This window comes from Corythoichthys intestinalis, chromosome 4 (assembly GCF_030265065.1).
Source record: "Corythoichthys intestinalis isolate RoL2023-P3 chromosome 4, ASM3026506v1, whole genome shotgun sequence".
Lineage (NCBI taxonomy): Eukaryota > Metazoa > Chordata > Actinopteri > Syngnathiformes > Syngnathidae > Corythoichthys > Corythoichthys intestinalis.
Genome location: NC_080398.1, coordinates 31,120,529 through 31,139,228, shown reverse-complemented (window position 1 = coordinate 31,139,228; position 18,700 = coordinate 31,120,529). Strand labels below are relative to the sequence as shown.

The 18,700-nt window shown below is 39.6% G+C and overlaps 1 protein-coding gene across 1 annotated transcript in view; it reads left to right on the top strand.

Annotated features, from left to right (window-relative positions):
- ago1 (argonaute RISC component 1) overlaps positions 1-18,700 on the top strand; it is a 54,032-nt gene that overhangs the window by 13,051 nt on the left and 22,281 nt on the right. Inside the window, exons 2-10 of the mRNA XM_057834520.1 lie at positions 2,830-3,016; positions 8,258-8,378; positions 8,503-8,684; positions 13,787-13,923; positions 14,004-14,138; positions 14,218-14,305; positions 16,419-16,566; positions 16,637-16,756; positions 16,845-16,967. Coding sequence (XP_057690503.1) covers positions 2,830-3,016; positions 8,258-8,378; positions 8,503-8,684; positions 13,787-13,923; positions 14,004-14,138; positions 14,218-14,305; positions 16,419-16,566; positions 16,637-16,756; positions 16,845-16,967 — 1,241 coding nt within the window. The remainder of the gene's footprint in view (positions 1-2,829; positions 3,017-8,257; positions 8,379-8,502; positions 8,685-13,786; positions 13,924-14,003; positions 14,139-14,217; positions 14,306-16,418; positions 16,567-16,636; positions 16,757-16,844; positions 16,968-18,700) is intronic.

The window sequence follows — 18,700 nt, the reverse complement described above, 5'->3', positions numbered from 1 at the left end:
AGTATTCATTTGATTAAAGTGGCGTTGTAATGGTTTATTTTGAAAGTGTTCGAATTTAGTTTTATTGATTTGGATGGCTACACTGCCCTTTAGACTGCCTCATTTCTCATGGCTGAATCCAGCTGCTCCGTGTTAAGACCAACATAAGTTTTTGTTTGAGCTAATGTTCTTTTTAATGCATTTGTAATTTAGTTTATAGGTATATTTAGCTGTTTTTGTGGGAATATGTGTCGAAACCATTTGTTAAGAGCATTGTTAAAAAAAAAAACAACAACCTTTTTTTTTTTATAGCATTTAAGCTAGCTGACTTTTGCTATGTAAGTTAGCCAATTGTTCTTTTGTTGTACAAAGATCCTTACTTTTTTTTTTATATCATTTGAGGCTCAGCTCAGGTATTTTAATTTTTCATGTTCCTTATCCGATTCCCCGATTATTCAAACTAACTAGTTCATCGATTAATGGACTACTAAAATAATTGATAGCTGCAGCCCTAATGATAACCTTAAGCAAAAATACCGCAGTTTCACATTATCACGGTATTGCAATTATAGCTCTAAAATGTGTTATTTTGAGATGTATGGATAAAAAAAAAAACCTTTTTCCCATCGAACAGGATTTTTTATTTTTCACAACATATTTTCAAATTGGAACATGAATATAATGTTAAAATACCCACTGTGATGTATGGGGGTGGGTCAGTGATGCTGTGGGGCTGTTTCGCTTCCAAAGGCCCTGGGAACCTTGTTAGGGTGCATGGCATCATGAATGCTTTGAAATACCAGGACATTTTAAATCAAAATCTGTTGCCCTCTGCCCGAAAGCTGAAGATGGGTCGTCACTGGGTCTTTCAGCAAGACAATGACTCTAAACATATGGCCAAATCTACACAGAAATGGTTCACCAGATACAAAATCAAGCTCCTCCCATGGCCATCTCAGTCCCCAGACCTCAACCCCATCGAAAACCTGTGGGGTGAGCTGAAGAGGAGAGTACAGAGGAGAGGACCCAGGTCTCTGGATAATTTAGAGAGATTCTGCAAAGAGGAATGGCTGAAGATCCCTCTTTCTGTCTTTTCCCATCTTGTGAAACATTATAGGAGAAGATTAGGTTCTGTTTTGTTGGCAAAAGCGGGCTGTACAAAGTATTAACACCAGGGGTGCTAATAATTGTGACACACATTGTTTGATGTCAAATAATTATTTCTTTATGTGGGATTTTTTTTACCCACTGAATAAATGCACTTGTATTGAAGGTTGGATTTTTCTTTTTTTCCCCCCATTAAAGTCCCATATTATTTAGAAAAAAATATATATTAAAAGCTAAAAAACACATAATTATTATAAATCCAATAGTCATGGAGGGCACTGTATACACTGTGTATATATATATATATATTACAGGCACTTCACTGACTTTAAAGTTCCATCTCAACATTTTTAGAAACTTGCTCATTTTCTACATATTTGTCTCTAAATCCAAGTTATGATGCAGGGATGTTAATGATGTTCACCTTTTCTGGGTTAAGTTTGAAGCGGTGAGGTGAGAGGAAACTAGTTAGCCGTCTTGGCATGCTAACTAGCCACGTTATCTGCCTTGTTAACAAGCTTACATTATAGTATTTGTTTTACCATTGCTAGACACACCAAACACGCTGAACTCTCGTAGCTGGTAGGAAACATTCATGACAGCCTCTGCAAGCATGTCTTGCAGGACAGCTGTCCTTCCTCCTCTAAGCCACGGGCGTCTGTTTCTTTTCGGTAGCCGAAATACAAGCGACTAGGTGTTTTTTTTTTTAGGGGGGGAAGGCTCAAGTGAAGTTCCACCACTTTCAGCCACTGTGTCAACTCTCGTCTACAGCCGACAGAATAGCGCCACTGACAGACACAACAACAACCGGAGGGGGAGGGGTGAGCGCTGCCTCTTCAAGCCACTTCTGGCTGCATTTTTGGGACATAAAAAATTTCTACGTACTACGGTATGACGGAAAATTTTAGTGGTTTTGAAACCGTGACGTCATACCACAGTAAACCTTGAAACCAGTAACCGGCACATGCCTAGACTGTGTAACAAGCTAAACGATGATTGACACATGTGCGCCTTTGATCACAGCGCTACCAAGCTTCTCTGGCAAGATGAATGCTACAAACCTGTCAATCATCGTTAACTTTAAGTACCAAAAGCAAGCTGGACCGTTTGGCTGCACTGTTTAGCAAGAGGGCGATTAAGAGGCTGTGGGCCTGTACGAACATGAAGCAGAAAAACAAATAAAAAATATTATTTTAATTAAAGACCTCATCCTCTGAAAACTGGCGTGATTGGCCCGATTTCCGATCACAAGATCGGATAGGGACATCCCTAGTAACCACCAAATTGACACTCATTGCCTGATTCAAACATAATGGCAGACTTCCAGTGCCTTGTGGCTTCTTGTGACTTTTTGTGTGTATACTTTTATTGTACATCCCAATCAAATATTCATGTTGTCAAGTGCAAGTGGCTACTTGTGGTATTAGAATTTCAGGTTTCAGGGAGTGTCATCAAACATGTTCCAGAGTTTGAACGCCCACCATCTGCCAAGTAAAATGCTTAAATGAGTAGCAATCACACAATGTTTTATCTTTGATGGACAAAGATGGCCCTTAAAACCAAAATGGTGGACTTTTGTATTTTTTGGGTTGAGTTCATGGTAAACATCTTTACAAAATGTCATGTTTTTAAAGTAAATGTACATGGTAAAGGATGGCATGCTAACTTAGCCGGTCTGCAATTTGTTGAAATGTTGGCGTAGGTAAAAATCTTACCTCCTTTCTTCCTCCTATTTGTCCTCAGTGCCCATGGGGGTCTTCCCCCCACCCCTGCAGCAGGTGTTCCATGCCCCGCGTCGGCCAGGAATGGGCACCGTGGGCAAGCCAATCAAGCTGCTGGCCAACTACTTCGAGGTGGAGATCCCCAAGATGGACGTCTACCACTACGAGGTGGACATCAAGCCGGACAAGTGCCCGCGGCGAGTCAACAGGTAGAAATTTTCAGACTAACTTTTTACTCACTGACATTGACGACGATAGACATCCAAATAATTTGGACTGGGAAGACTGATAGAGGCTGGCAGCGATTTACAACATGTCATAGTTGGTGAAGCTCTTAGTTTTCTATTTCCAGGATTTTTAGAAAGTCATGTCTAACAGAATAAAGCTCAGATAACAATTATGCATTTTGTTTGTTCAAATGTCACTTGCCAGTAATAGAAAAAATGGCTCTCTTGTTTGTGATTTGTCACATTCCTGGATCGAAAGGCGGTAAACAAACATGAAAGCCAAAAGTGGGAATCATCTGCCGACTCTTTGTCACGAGGTCTCTTGAGAGTCCTTTTCCTTTTCAGCCATCTTGTTTGTCTGCTTCAGAGGGAAAACATGTCAGCTCGACATATTCCCTTCATGTTTGAGTCGCAACAATTACTGATTTTCTCACGCCGTGAAATTCGTCTGACTTCAGGTTTCAAGTCAGGACCACTGTTGTTCTGAGCCCATTTAAACTGTAATCTGATGTGTCTGATTCTCAAGTAGATAAATAAGATGGGCTGGACTTGGTAGGATGGTTGAAATAAAAAGATAATTAAAAGGGCAGACAACACCTAGTATAAATGACCTTCATATGAAATACAATTGCTCAAAGTATTACTGTATTGGCCCGAATATAAGACAGTGTTTTTTGCATTGAAATAAGGCTGAAAAAGTGAGGGTAGTCTTATATTCGCGGTTTGGACATTATACCCATTCACGACGCTAGATGGCACCAGATATCATTGAAGCGATGTTCTGTAATGATTGATCTCAGCTACTCTCAAGTTTAACCAGTTTGCATTATTTTATTGTTATTATTTTCCTTATTCAGATTTGTTTCAAGACTACAGTTACAGTAAGACTTCACTTTTATGGTTAATGCAGTTATTGCAATTTTGTTGTTTTATCACAATACATTGGTTTATTTACATTTCAAAAACCAGAAGCCATTCATTTACGAATGTGATTGCACTTTAGTTTACATATTTAAATGTTCAGATATTACGATATGAATGAGGCAAAATAACATGCTTTTTCTCTCAAATATATTGTTATAATCATTTATTTCAGATGTACTGTAATTATTTTATGTATAAAAATTAATTTGGTGTTCAAAAAGTCTTTTTTCAAACTTGAGTCTTGAAAAAGAGGGGGTCGTCTTATAATCAGGGCCGTCTTATATTCGGGCCAGTACGGTAAGTATGCAAATCACACATTTTTTAGGCTTCCGATAATGGTGAAAATGATGTTTAAACACAAAAAAGACATCGCTTAAGCAATTTTGTGACATCAGTTATACCCACGCACATGTGATAATGATATCATGAGAAAGGCTGGGCAATCTGGGATACTCGCAGTTGATTAGCTAAAAATAGTAGCAGCTAGGCATGTGCCGGTATGAGATTTTTGACGGTACGATAACTTTAAGCAAAAATACAGTGGTTTCAGGGTATCATGGTATTGCAATTATAGCTCTAAAATGTGTTATTTTGAGATGTATGGGTTAAAATAAAACATTTTTCCATTCAACAGGTTTTTTTATTTTTAACAACATATTTGCAAATTGGCAGATGTTTACAATGGCGGAAGACTTTACAAAAGTAGGCTAATGGTAGAGGGGAAACTAGTTAGCTGTCTTGGCATGCTAACTAGCCCCGTTGCCTGCCACGTTGACAAGCTTACGTTATAGTATTTCTTTTACCATCGCTAGAACACTAAACCAGCTTGAGTGAACTCTCGTAGCTGGTGGGAAACGTTCATGACAGCGTTTACTTACCCTAAAGTTTGTGTAAAGTGACGGATGATGCTCACGTAAAATAAAAATCATGTTGGAGGTGTTGCCTGCACGTCGGCTGACCTTCCTCCTCTAAGCCTCGGACGTCTGTTTCTTTTCGGTAGCCGAAGTAGTCCCATACTAGCAACGTTTTCTATTATTGCGGGGGGAAAAGCTCAGGTGTCGTGTCACTGACAGACACAGGACAGAGCTACAACTGGAAGGGGATGGGTGAGCACTGCCGCTCCAAGCCACGGATTTCTCGCTACATTTTTGGGACCTCAAAAAAGCTAATATCTAACTATGGCAGGGGTGTCCAAACGTTTTGCAAAGGGGGCCAGATTTGGTGTGGTAGAAATGTAGGGGGGCCGACCTTGGCTGACGTTCTTTACGTAGAACAATATATTTAAGCAAATTTTAGCAAGCCATTCCGTGTGTCAAATTTGCTTTATTATTATTTTTTTTAAGGGTTAACAATGTCGCAACTCGCCTTTGTGGCGTTCTCTTTCGACTATCGGTCTCTTGCGAAATACTGCAGCAGTAAAATTAAACTAGCTTCAGGTTGTTTAAATTTCTCGCTACGCATCTTCCCTGTAATCTTGTCATACATACATTTCAGCGTGTCTTGTTTGGTAATATCGCCTCACATTGAACTCTTTAAAAACAGGAACCGTCTCTTTGCAAATGAGGCAGACACAGTTGTTGCGTATTTTAGTGAAGAAATAGTCCAATTTCCACCAATCCTTGACTCGTCGGCAGTCGCAGTCAACTTTTTATTTTATTTTTTTTGTCGATTGGGTTGTTGCTTTGAGTTCTGCTGCCTTTTTGTGGGTAAATCAGGAGCAGCATTTAGTGTGCTACTTCATATGCTGGTAGCAGTACTGCTGACCAATTTATTAAGTCTATGTGCGGGCCAGACGTTATTGATTTTATGACAGAGGCTGGGAGCCGGATGAAATTTGACCAAGGGCCGCATTTGGCCCCTGGGCCGGACTTTGGAAATGTCTGAACTACGGTATGACGGAAACTTTTTGTGGTTTTGAAACCGTGACGTTTTCATACTACGGTATCCTGCACATGCCTAGTAGCAGCATTGATAAAATGGCTGTCACCCTGTCGGGAGACCTATTCATGGACGGTATGATAACCTTAAGCCAAAATATCACTGTTTCACGGTTTCACAGTATTGCAATTACAGCTTTAAAATGTGTTACTTTGAGATATCGTCACATAGCCACAGCTGAACATTATTACCAACAGAACAAAAATAGTTGAATTATTTTCCATAAAAAGCACGTGTGTTTGACTCGTATCATATTTACATTATACACACTCTCTTTCTCAACACAGACAGTTGCTAGAGAGAAAAAAAAAAAAAAGTTTTACCACCGCTAGACACACTAAACATGCTGGAGTTAACTCTCGTATCTGTCGGGAAACGTTTATGACAGTGTTTACTAACCTTTAATTTTGTATGAATGCGAAATCATATTGGAAGTACAGTATGACCTCTTCGGCAGCCACCCTCTGCAAGCATGTTTAACGTGTCGGTTGGCCTTCCTCCTCTAAGCCTCAGTCGTGTGTAACTCTTTTGTACCCAAAGTATTCCCATACGAGCGATTTTTTTGTTCGATTGGGGGAAAAAAAATTTAGTTTTAGTTTTAAAAGTTTTACCTCTTCCAGCTATCGTGTAGCACAGCTGACTCACTGACACTGAGCAACAACCGGTGGGGGAGAATTAAGGCTTGTAGCTGCAAGCGAGGGATTTTCCCATGCATTTTTGGGACATTAAAATAGCTAATACCTTAGGGACGGTATGACAGAAAATGTTTGCTGTTTTGAGCAGGGCAGCTTTAAACCACTGATCAGTGATTGGGCACAGACCTGACTTAAATTGTTTGGTAAAAATTGGTTTCAATTGCTCTTAAAGTCTCCTTGGGCAAAGGGTTCACTTACTTATTTTCCCCCCTACTGTCATTGTTTGCATGCTATCCTCATTAAAATATGAAAACCTATCAATGTTTGGGTGGTTTTAGATAAAGCAGACAGTTTTTTTTCATCTGTGTAATTTTGACAAAGATCAGATCACATTTGATGATTTTATGCAGAAATGTGAGAAATTCTGCTAGCAAATTTGAACCCAAATTATTCATTGCCATTCAGATTTTTCATAATGTGTATCATTTTAAAGCGATTGTTGTTGTAGAATCTGCAATATGTGAGATTAACTCCAGAAATCTTTATTTACATGTCCAACTTGCCATGATTTTATTTTGAAATTTTCACCGGAAGTACGTACGCTAAGCCGCTAAACGGAAGCTTTAGACTCGGTAAAAAAAAAAAAAAAAATGTTAAAAGTCATCTTTTAACCGCAATTTTGCATTTCGGAGAAGACTGCCAATCTTTTTTAGCAGGCTAAAGTGGTTAGTACATTGTCTTTTTTCCATTAGCCTTAATGTAGCAATGCTAACGTTTTACAATGTTTCATCTGTGAAAGGAATTGGAGTCTCACATGCAATCAACACGCACGTGTGCACGCAGCACACGCAAACGCACGCACGCGGCGACAAATCGCAGCCAGGAAAATTACCGCCCTCATTTTTATTTACCGTGCGATAAATTGACCTATTTGCATATCACGACAGGCTTAGTAACAAGCCACACATAGTCTATTGAAGCAGGTAACCCTGTGCTTTGTCATCCCTACAGATCTAAGGCACTCACCGAATGTTGATTAATTATCCTATTAAATTCTTATCCCACAAACTCAAAATGTTGAACAGAGGGCTATTGAGGGTGCAAATTTCATTTTCACTTCAATAGAATTTGAGGTTCATTTAAATTCGTCTCCCTTAAGTGCCTCAATCAGGTGAACTTGAATCCCACAAACAGAATGAATTGGACTCATTATCAGGATTCTTTTCGAGCACATTGGGTTTATAAGGAGAATGTACACACAGATAGTCCTCTTCGCCATTGTTTTGTGAAAATTGTACATTTGTGAGAAAACCTTTGGAACCACCTTTTTTCACATTGGCCAATGAGTGCTCAATCACCTCACCACCACCCCCAAAAGTTTGTCCTTCCTCTGAAATCCGTAGAGGGCCTTTGAGTTTCACTCCCTCTTGACTTGAGGGTTTTCAGACAAAGCCTACCCAGAAGGTATTCGAAGATCATGCCCTTTGACCTCCCCCCGCTCCCCGTTCTCATATTGAAAAGTGGCCTCCTGGCCTCCTCAACCCGCCTCGTTCCTTGTTTTTGTCCTTTCCTCCCCCACCTCCTGCCATGACCATGACAGCTGCATCGCGCACAATCGATAATTCGCTATTTCGGGTCACAATGGAGCGTTGCGATCAAGGGGATAGTTTTAACTGATGGCGCGCAATGGGCGGCGCGTGTTAACGCTGTGTTTTTGTGTCATCAGGGAGGTGGTGGAGTACATGGTTCAGCACTTCAAGCCACAGCTCTTTGGCGACCGCAAACCCGTGTATGATGGCAAGAAGAACATCTACACGGTGTTGGCGCTTCCCATTGGTAGTGAGAAGGTATGGAAGTTGGCTGTGTTAAAAAGTAACATCCATGTAACAAAAAAACAGAGTTGAAAATACTTTTTGATTCTTAAAAGGGCAAAACAACTATTATTTTTCTCTTTGGGCCTCCATTCTCTAGGTGGATTTCGAGGTCACTATCCCGGGCGAAGGCAAGGACCGAATCTTTAAGGTGTCCATCCGTTGGCTGGCCAAGGTGTCGTGGCGCCTGCTGCAGGAAACGCTTGTCAGCGGACGGCTGCAGGTGCCACTCGACTCTGTGCAAGCTCTGGATGTGGCCATGCGCCACTTGGCCTCTATGAGGTAAATCTTCGACATCACACGTTAAGGTGAAAGCTAATATCCAGGGGTGCACATAATTTTTTTGCCCAGGTTCTCAGAGGAGGACCTGGAGATGTGACTTGGTCCTCATTGACCTTGAGAGCCGACCCGCCTGATGCGATAAATTTATGACAAGCTTTACTTAGAGCCAATTAACTTTAATTAATTATATTAACAATTAATGCTTGATTAACATCAACTGGCACCACAGAATTGCCATTACTTTGAAGTGAAATGTAAAGAAATAAACATAAAAGCACCAATTCAAAATAAAGGGCATTATGCGGCTCCCACATTAACTCCAAGCCTTTTTAAAAGTGGGATGTCCTCCTCATAAGACCTCATTGAACGTGCATGTTTAGCTTTGTAAAATGCGAGCAAAAACACGTTTGTCAGTGCATGTCGCTGTTCATTACTTGTCCATAGGGCGAGTGGGGTCCTGTTTGACATCGATAGTTTGCTTAATTGCCACATGCTCTCTGTTTTTTCGTGCTTTTCAAAGTTTGGATGGCTGAAATTCTTTGACCCTACATAAAATGCGCTGCACTTATCGGCGACATTGGGATTCTCACGGCACATTTTGTACCGCATTTCCGTGCGAGCATCATTTGCTTCTAGCCATAGTACCTCCTGTAGCCACTTTTCAGCAAAAGTCCTTTTTTTCGGTAGCTCTGGTGACGTCTCTGTCGTCTGTGTCTTTTGACGGGGGTGGGGGAACACGGAAGTAATTACTCAGTGTGGCCTGCCTCTTCGACATTTTGAGAAGTTATTTTCTCGTGTCCGCCGCTAATACAGTGGTCAGCCATCGGTACGCAAAAGCGTATGGAAGCAGTTGAGGGCCAGCGCGTTTGTCTACGTCCAGTACGCATCCGAGCATGCGGACCACTTATGTGCACCCCTGCTAATATCATATAACCATATATCGATATCGATAACCTTTTGGACTACAAAGTACAGTGGTACCTCTACATATGAAGTTAATTCGTCCCAGGACATTGTTTGTAAGTCGAAATGGTCATATGTCGAGCAGGATTATCCCATAAGAATACATTATAATTCCATTAATTTGTTCCACAGCCCAAAAACCTACACTAAATCCTGAATAAATACTGCTGTTACGATTGCTAATAGCAATTACAAAGAGCAAAACAAATAAATTATGAATAAAAATCAGAATAATAGTAATATAATAATAGTAAACATTAGGGGTGTGACAAAATATTGAAATGGTGATATATCGTGATACTTTGTATCCCAAAAGGTTATCGATATGCTCCTGCCAAGAATCGAGATCTCGTTTTAAAAAGGTGTCAATGTCTAAAAAAAAAAATAAAAATGAACCAACAAGTTGCTACCAAAATGTTCCTCCATAATAGTGTTTCAGTTAACTCTAAGACTGCATTGACGGTGCTCAACGCCCAATCCATTTAGACTGGGAATGTTTGTTCATTTGAAACCAGAGCATTCACAGTCATTCTGTCCGATTTTCAGGGCATTTATAGGTCACTTGCTGTTCATTTTAGGGCATTTACAGGTCATTTTCTGTTGAGTTTGAGTCACTGCCTATTCATTTGGGTGATTACCAGGTCACTTCCTGTTCTGTAACTCAAAATAAACAGAAAGAGAGCCATAAAATACCCCAAAATCAACAGGAAGTAACTTAAAATCAACAGGAAAATGACCTTAAATGGCCCAAAATTACCTCATTGCCTGGCATTGGCTGCCGCTACCGGCCATAGACGTTCAATCCGTTTGAAGTGGGAGGGATGGCAGCGAATGAATGAATGTTCATTCGCTGCCACCCTCCCATTTCAAATGGATTGGATGTCTACAAGTGATAAACTCATTCCAATTCACAGCAGAAGCTTGTTTTTCTGTTTATTAGTTGTTTGTAGAATATCCTAGAATGATTTCCTGACCAATGTATCGATAATCGTTAGAGGTGTGCGAAATTTCCATTTCTTAGATTATTCGCAATTTGGCCGTGGAAGATTCGAGAACGATTCACAAACATCCAAATTCCGATTATTGAAATATAACAAGTAAAGCGGAAGTAAAACACACTCAGCGCGCCGCATGGTCTTCGGGACGCAATGAGGAAAGGAGCGAGAGTAGCTAAACATCATGCTTGTCATTACCCGGCCCCTCAGGTAATGCCAATGCTCAACTCACGGCTCTAGCTCAACTCGTGCCGTGAGATAAAAATACAATAATACCTGACTGCTGCCGACAGCAGCTACAAACTACGTCCATATCATGTTACGGTAGATACTAGATACCATATTTATATAGGACTAGATGCAAAATAGACTCGGTGGCGTTAGCAGCACATGTACAGAAAGCTAGATGCGGGTGTTAGTAAACGGCCGCCATCTTAAAGCAGTAGACTTCCCTGCAAAGTTGTTGTAGCGAACCTTCCAAGCGAACCTAATTAACTTTTTATCTAAAATACTCCTAAATCGGTAAAATATTGACTTGAATCTATCTTTTAAATAGTTTTTAAACTTTCACATGTCGAAAGTAGACAAAAGGGAAATTATGGAATAACAGGAGAAATTTTAACAACTTTAACGGTTGATTCACAACTAAAGTTGCACTGATACCGATACCAGGATCGGCAGGGGGCGCCGATCCGGCCCGAATTGGTGGTATCGGTATCGACGAGTACCAACATTTAGGGCGCTGATACCTTCTACTGGCATCACTTAAGCGCAAATGAACTGTCCTCCCCATGTGAGCCAACTTCCCAAATCCCGATGCATGACATCTGAATGTCTTTGTCTCGAATTTACCAAACGAAAATAACACCTTCGTCTTCAATATTAAAGATGTTCACTACAACGCACATCCGCGATGTTATGCTGTTTTTCTAACATGACATTCACAAACGATTAGCATGCTTAAGCTAACGCTTGCTATAGTTGCGCCGATGGGATCAGAAAGGTTAAGACCGTGAGAGACTAAGCAAACTCATGGTTTCATGATGAACAATGAGTGGCAAATTAAGACTGCCGTACTTCAAACTCGTCCTGTTTATGAAAGTCGATTGTCATATTATGCTGGTGTTGTGCAGTAATGAGCAGAAGTGACTTCTGTGGCCAGAAAACACTCAAGCGGCGCAGCGCGCACACTAGATCTCATCAGATAGCAACCTAGATGTCCTACTTTAGATCCTATGCCAACTCTCGCGCGCACACACTAGAAATCATCAAATAGCAACCTAGATGTGCTACATTAGATCCCAAGCCATTAGCTGCGTGAGCCCAGAACGACGCGTACTCCATATACTACATTGATGAATTAGAAACCGCCATGACTGAATGGAAGTTAAGCAGGCCAAATCAATCCATACCAGTGACTATATAAAGATAATGCTGCAAATACTGTTAATTCAGCACATGTTACAGATTGACTCGGACCACAAATAGGATGTTTTGCTTATATGGTAAATATAGCTGCTAAGAGAGCTGCAGCAATCAACAGTGTGCCCCACTTTACAAACAGTAAAGATTGTTCTCAGCACTTACAGTATATACAAAATTTCTTCAGATCAGTAAGAAGTAAGCACATAAATATTATGCACTAAAATGCTTGTTTATATGATGGCACTGTTGTTTTTGCTTCTTAGCAAAAAATAAATAAATAAATAATTAAAAAAATAATTATAATAACAGTTGTATTTTCTGTTTCAGACCAATAAATATAGTGAATTGTATTGAAAATCGTACCGAACCGTGACTTAACTGTATCATTGCATCCCTTATTCGTACATACATACATACGTATATATATATATATATATATATATGTGTATGTTTTAAATTTTTTTTGCAAACAGAGCGGTATTGGAATGGTATCGGTATCGGCCGATACTGCACAGCCAGGTGTCTGTATTGGTATCGGGCCCAAAAAATGGTATCGGTGCAACACTATTCACAACATTAAATTAATTGAATGTAGTTTAAAGCTGCTGATACAGAATGGGGATTTGAGTATATTATTTATTGTTTTTAACTGTTGACTTGATACTGAAATAATCGCTTATTTAAGCCTGTGAGGCTTTTTAATATTTTTTTAATTAAATTTTTTTTTTTTTTTTTTTTTTTTTTTTACAGTTTTTGTAACTAATGTACAAAACATTAAAAGCAGCTAATAGCAGGGGGGGGTGTCATCCATAATCGATTTATAATTGAATCGTAGCCTCTGAATCGTAATCGAATCGTTGGGTGGCCAAAGATTCCCACCTCTAATAATCGTTGTATCGCCATATCGTCAGATCATCGTAATCGTGAGCTTTGTATCGCAAATTGTATCATATCGTGAGGTACCAAGAGGTTCCCACTCCGAGTAAACATAATAATACCTGTAATAATGTAACGAATCGGGTTCTAATATGGCGGACTTTTTTTGCTGTACCTGAACGCACCGCAATGACCGGCTTCCACTCGTTGGCGTGACCCCCCCCAATCGTCAGTGCTGACGAGATCGGGTGGGGTGGGGGGTTTAGCCGCATGGTTGTTAACCTTCATATGCTATTGTTTAGCCACAACTGGATTCAATACCTTATTACTATTCTTCATCCTTCACACAGCCGCTGGAAACAAATGTTGTTTAATCCATCTGCAGGCGACCGGGAGATTGATTTTTGATTGACTGATAATTTTTCGACACTGTACGGTTGTGCGCTGGTCCTTACAGGAAATGCAGCGCTGGTCCTCATAGAAAACAGTCTTCCTTTAGGCAAAACACTACAGCTTTTGTCCACTGGTGTCGCTAAAATAGACTAAAACTGAAAAGTTACATAGTGTTACTTTAAGTTAAATCACATATATATATATATAGCCCTTATTAAACAAATGTCTATCCACTGGTTTGATTATGATTAAAGTTTCGTCTTTCCTTTTAAGTCAATTAGTCAATTCAAGCACTATTCTATTCTGACAAGGTGTTTTGAGGATCCTTGTTTTTTTGGACGGTGACTTGGTGACAAATCGTCCCATGTGATAAGACATGAAGTCATGCTGAGTAATTTTCCCGCACAAGGACAAACACACTCCATCTTTTTTGTCAACTATTTCAATTAGGTACACTCCAGTGGGCCGCTCATTCTTCTCCCCGCCCGAGGGTTACTACCACCCTCTGGGCGGGGGCCGTGAGGTGTGGTTTGGTTTCCACCAGTCAGTGCGGCCTGCCATGTGGAAGATGATGCTCAACATTGATGGTGAATGGCAAGACATATTTAAAAAAAAAAAAAAAAAAAAAAAAAAGTCGTACTGACGGTTGCTCTCTGGCTCCCCTTAGTGTCCGCCACTGCCTTCTACAAAGCCCAGCCAGTGATTGAATTCATGTGTGAAGTTCTAGACATCCGCAACATAGATGAGCAACCCAAAACGCTCACAGATTCGCAACGTGTCCGGTTCACTAAGGAGATCAAAGGTGGGGAACTTTGAACTCTGACTGATATAAATAAATCATAAAAATATCGTGTCAGGCCTCGTGTATCCTGCTTCTACAGGCCTCAAGGTGGAGGTGACACACTGTGGTCAAATGAAGAGGAAGTACAGAGTATGCAATGTCACCCGGCGTCCTGCCAGTCACCAGACGTAAGTGCCTTGATGATGACGATGGTGGTAATGATGATGATCGTGTGCCATGCCTCACTGCGATTGTGATAAAAGCCATTTAAAGAGACACTGTCCCCATGAGGTCATTGTAAGATATTTGTGTTAGACAACAAAAGGAGCAACAATGAGATACACCTGCGTAATCTAACGACATCCCAGAGATGTATAAAAATCTTGCCTTTTTTTTGTGTTTTTTAAACACCCGTGTTAATAATTGTGTCAACGTGACCTGTGTTAATATTAGAGTAAAAAACTTCTGGATTTTTCCTTTCATACTTTTAATACAGTAAATATAGACAACGAGAGGTCGCAGGTACTCTATATTGACACAGAAATAACAAAAGAAGGGCAGAATTTTTTTTTTTTCCCAGGTTAAACAGTAGGTCACAATAAACGAAAACATATCTGGTGTAAAATAAAGTTATGTCTTTCTGGTATTGTAAACATCTAACTGCTGGGAATCATTGTTGAGTCAAAACAGGTTATGGGTCAAAATATATCCAATACTCTAAAAATGGATTCAAAAAAATCTGCTCGGTCCGGAAAACTCAGGTGACTCGGTTTCGCTTTGAGACCTTTGAGACTAACTTTCAAAATTGTCCGATATACATTTTTGAAACATCATTGGAAAGCTTAAAATCTCAATTTTCTGGGGGAAGAAACATTTTGAACTGGAGGGCATTTTTAAAAAGACATTTTAACAGCAAAACCCTATCTGGAGGTGAGAGCACGCGAGAGCAGAATCACAGACGCCATGACTTTAACGAGATATCGCGTACTTACATTGTTTCGATCCAAAAACTCCATGTAGCATGTATCCCTGAGTGTCAAGACACAGCTGTGAATGGCCACAGCTGGATTTTTATGGGGTTTTATGGGTGAAACATGGTAATATAACCAAGGTCATGATGCAGAAATCGCAGACATCAAGGAGTGGTTGAGATTTTCTTTTTCATATATTTACCATATATATATTTAAGTGTTTTTTTCCGATTTTTCTTTGTTTGGATCGATTATTTATTATCTAACATATCGGAGAAAATGAGACAGTAACAAAAAAAAAAATACAATTAGGCGATAGTTATGTGGTAGATATCCCTGATTTTTTTACAGACGCCATTTTTTTCATTGTGACGTAATTTGTTTAAAATATATGAGTGAAAATTTTTTTAAAGTCGTTTTTTAAACGAAATATTAGACATCAATTAATGATTCTAAGCTAAAAATGACATACATTTTGAATAATAAATATAATTAATTAGCTTCGTTTTATGACTGGGTTGAAACTAAAGCGGTTGCGCGACGTCTGTAAACGGTGGTTTCCAGGGTAAAAGGGACAAATTAAAAATTGTTCGGTGCCATGAATCTGCTATGGCAGCATATAGACATATTGTTCTATCAAACACAACGGTTCTTTTGGCTTAAAATACAGCAGTTTCTTTTAAAGAGGAGTGCAAGAGCAGAAACTGCTTTTTCAGTCTTGTCTGCGTTTTCCGCCATAAATAAATGAAGAACAAGACAACAACTTGTTTTCATACACCTTTTGTATTGGAACTTTATTTAGGAAGGAAGAAAAACTTAATTATCATTAATAATGTACTACTTTGAAAAATAAGAGAAACAAAAACTCTCAATTTCCCCTTCTTTAACAAAAATAATAATAATAATTTAAAAAATGCTAAAATAATATAGAAAAATAATTGCATATGCATTTGCATTTTTAGATAACTAAACATAGAGTGAGACACTCTGATCCATGAACATTCTTGGGTGGGAAAGAACAAACAGAAACAACAAGAGTATTGCTGGTTTCTCATTTTAATTGAATTGTTTGTAAAACTTTATCATACCTGGTCTCAAAATGAGCAGAACCAATCCATCAGACGTGTGCATTTCCTTCCTACTATTATAATGTATTGCACACATATCGTTCATTCTTTATGATATAATTAGTAAAGTGGAGGTTGTAAATTTGATCAAAGTTCTTGGGTGAGGAACCCTTTTCCTCCCAGGGACCGTTGCCATTCATTTCAGGCCTCCGATGGCCATAAAAATGTATTAGAAATTATATATTTATCCATATCTTGCGCAGGTTCCCCCTCCAGCTCGAAAGCGGGCAGACGGTAGAATGCACCGTGGCCCAGTACTTCAAGCAGAAGTACAACTTGCAGCTAAAATACCCCCACCTGCCTTGCCTGCAGGTGGGGCAGGAGCAGAAGCACACATATCTGCCTCTTGAGGTGAGGAAGTGCATTTTATAATGATGGATCGTTTTTATATCTTAAAACCTCTCCGTCCAAATTGTTTTAGGTGTGTAACATCGTAGCAGGCCAAAGATGCATTAAGAAGCTGACGGATAATCAGACGTCCACCATGATCAAAGCCACCGCTCGCTCAGCGCCGGATAGACAGGAAGAGATCAGCAGGCTGGTGAGTTCAAAACTATCCACCCGACTAGCAAATGTTTTTGAGAAAATTCCCAAGTCATTTAACACTGAGTCTTGGTTCTTTCTCGCAGATGAAAAACGCCAACTTCAACCTCGACCCGTACATCCAGGAGTTTGGCATTAAGGTGAAGGATGATATGGCCGAGGTGACAGGGAGAGTGTTACCAGCACCGATTCTGCAGTACGGAGGACGGGTAAATATTTTGAGCACAAAGATCTGGTGTATCACCATAGGCGGAGTTTGACTTTTGGGGCAGGGGGGCACAACATGTTGATGACCCCAAAACACAGTGTCAGCAAAAAAATTAACTTACAAGAATATTTATAACAATAAATTCAAAGTGAGTGTTTTTTTGTTACCTCGCATTCTTGAGGGGAATTCCAAATCAGGCTGCTTTAGCTATACTTTTCGCCAAGATTGTCATCCATTGAATATGGTACACCCACCGGTGTCGTGCCTGTGTGTGTAGTTACCCCAGTCAAAAATTTATCCCCTGTGCAGAGCCACTGCCCTGCACTGATTTGCTCGATTTCCGTGTTTTGGTAATGTAGTAATCTACGAAGTTTTAAAACATGGCACATCCATAAAAAACAACAACTTTGTTTTCTGTCGTATAACAGAACATACGTACAGAATGTAAATAAAGGCAATGTTTCGCTGTTTTACTCGTAGAATGACCTATAACTAGAGGTGCACGATAATTATCGGTTAGATAATTATCGGTCTGATAACAGGAATTATGACGTCATCCCAATAAATCAGATAACAATATGTTATCGGGCCTATTAATAATATTTTTTGGCTTGGTGTCGAATTGGGATGTGTGCGTTTGTTTCCACTCCTGTTTGGCCAGTATGTAAAGTTTTGTTACTGTTCTAGGGGCCGGATTTTTCCTCCACTTAGTTATAAACCTTACTACGGCAATTAGCAAATGTTTGCATTTTACAGTGTTATGTTTACAAGTACTTGATAGGCCTTTTGGTTATTGATAGGCTTGCTGTTCTATAATTGCCAGGTTAAGAAAGTTGTTTCATGCCCCAAGACAACAAAAGTATCATGTCCTGTTGCACAAAATGTTTTATCTGCTGACAACGCACAATACCTGTTGGATTTATGTTTGTATTAGATCAGTGCTCATTAGAGGTGTGCAAATTTCCGATTCTTAGATTATTCGCGATTCGGCCGTGGAAGATTCGAGAACGATTCACAAACATCCAAATTCCGATTATTGAAATATGCGAAGTAAAGCGGAAGTACATAACACTCAGCGCGCCGCGCGGTCTTCGGGACGGAACGGAGCGAGAGTAGCTAAACATCATGCTTCCCATTACCTGGCCCCTCGGGTAATGCCAATGCTCAACTCACGGCTCTAGCTCAACTCATGCAACGAGATAAAAAAACACAACAACATACCTGACTGCTGCCGAAAAGCTGTACATCCATATAATGTTACGGTGGATATCATTTATATAGGACTAGATGCAATATAGATTTGGTAGTGTTAACAGCACATCTACAAAAAGCAAGATGAGGACGTTATAAATGGCCGCCATCTTAAAGCAGTACACTTCCCTGCAAGGCTGTTGTAGCGAACCTTCCAAGCAAACCTAATTAACTTTTTATCTAAAATACTCCTAAATCGGTAAAATATTGACTTGAATCCATCTTTAAAATAGTTTTAAAACTTTCACATGTCGAAAGTAGACAAAAGGGAAATTATGGAATAACGGGAGCAATTTTTACAAATTTAACGGTTGATTCACAACATTAAATTAATTGAATGTAGTTTAAAGCTGCTGATACAGAATGGGGACTGGAGTTTTTATTTAATGTTATTTTTGTATATTTGTTTACTGCTATATGTTAACTTGATACTGAAATAGTAGTGTGGTTTAGCCTGAGAGTATTTTTGAACAATTTTGGAAC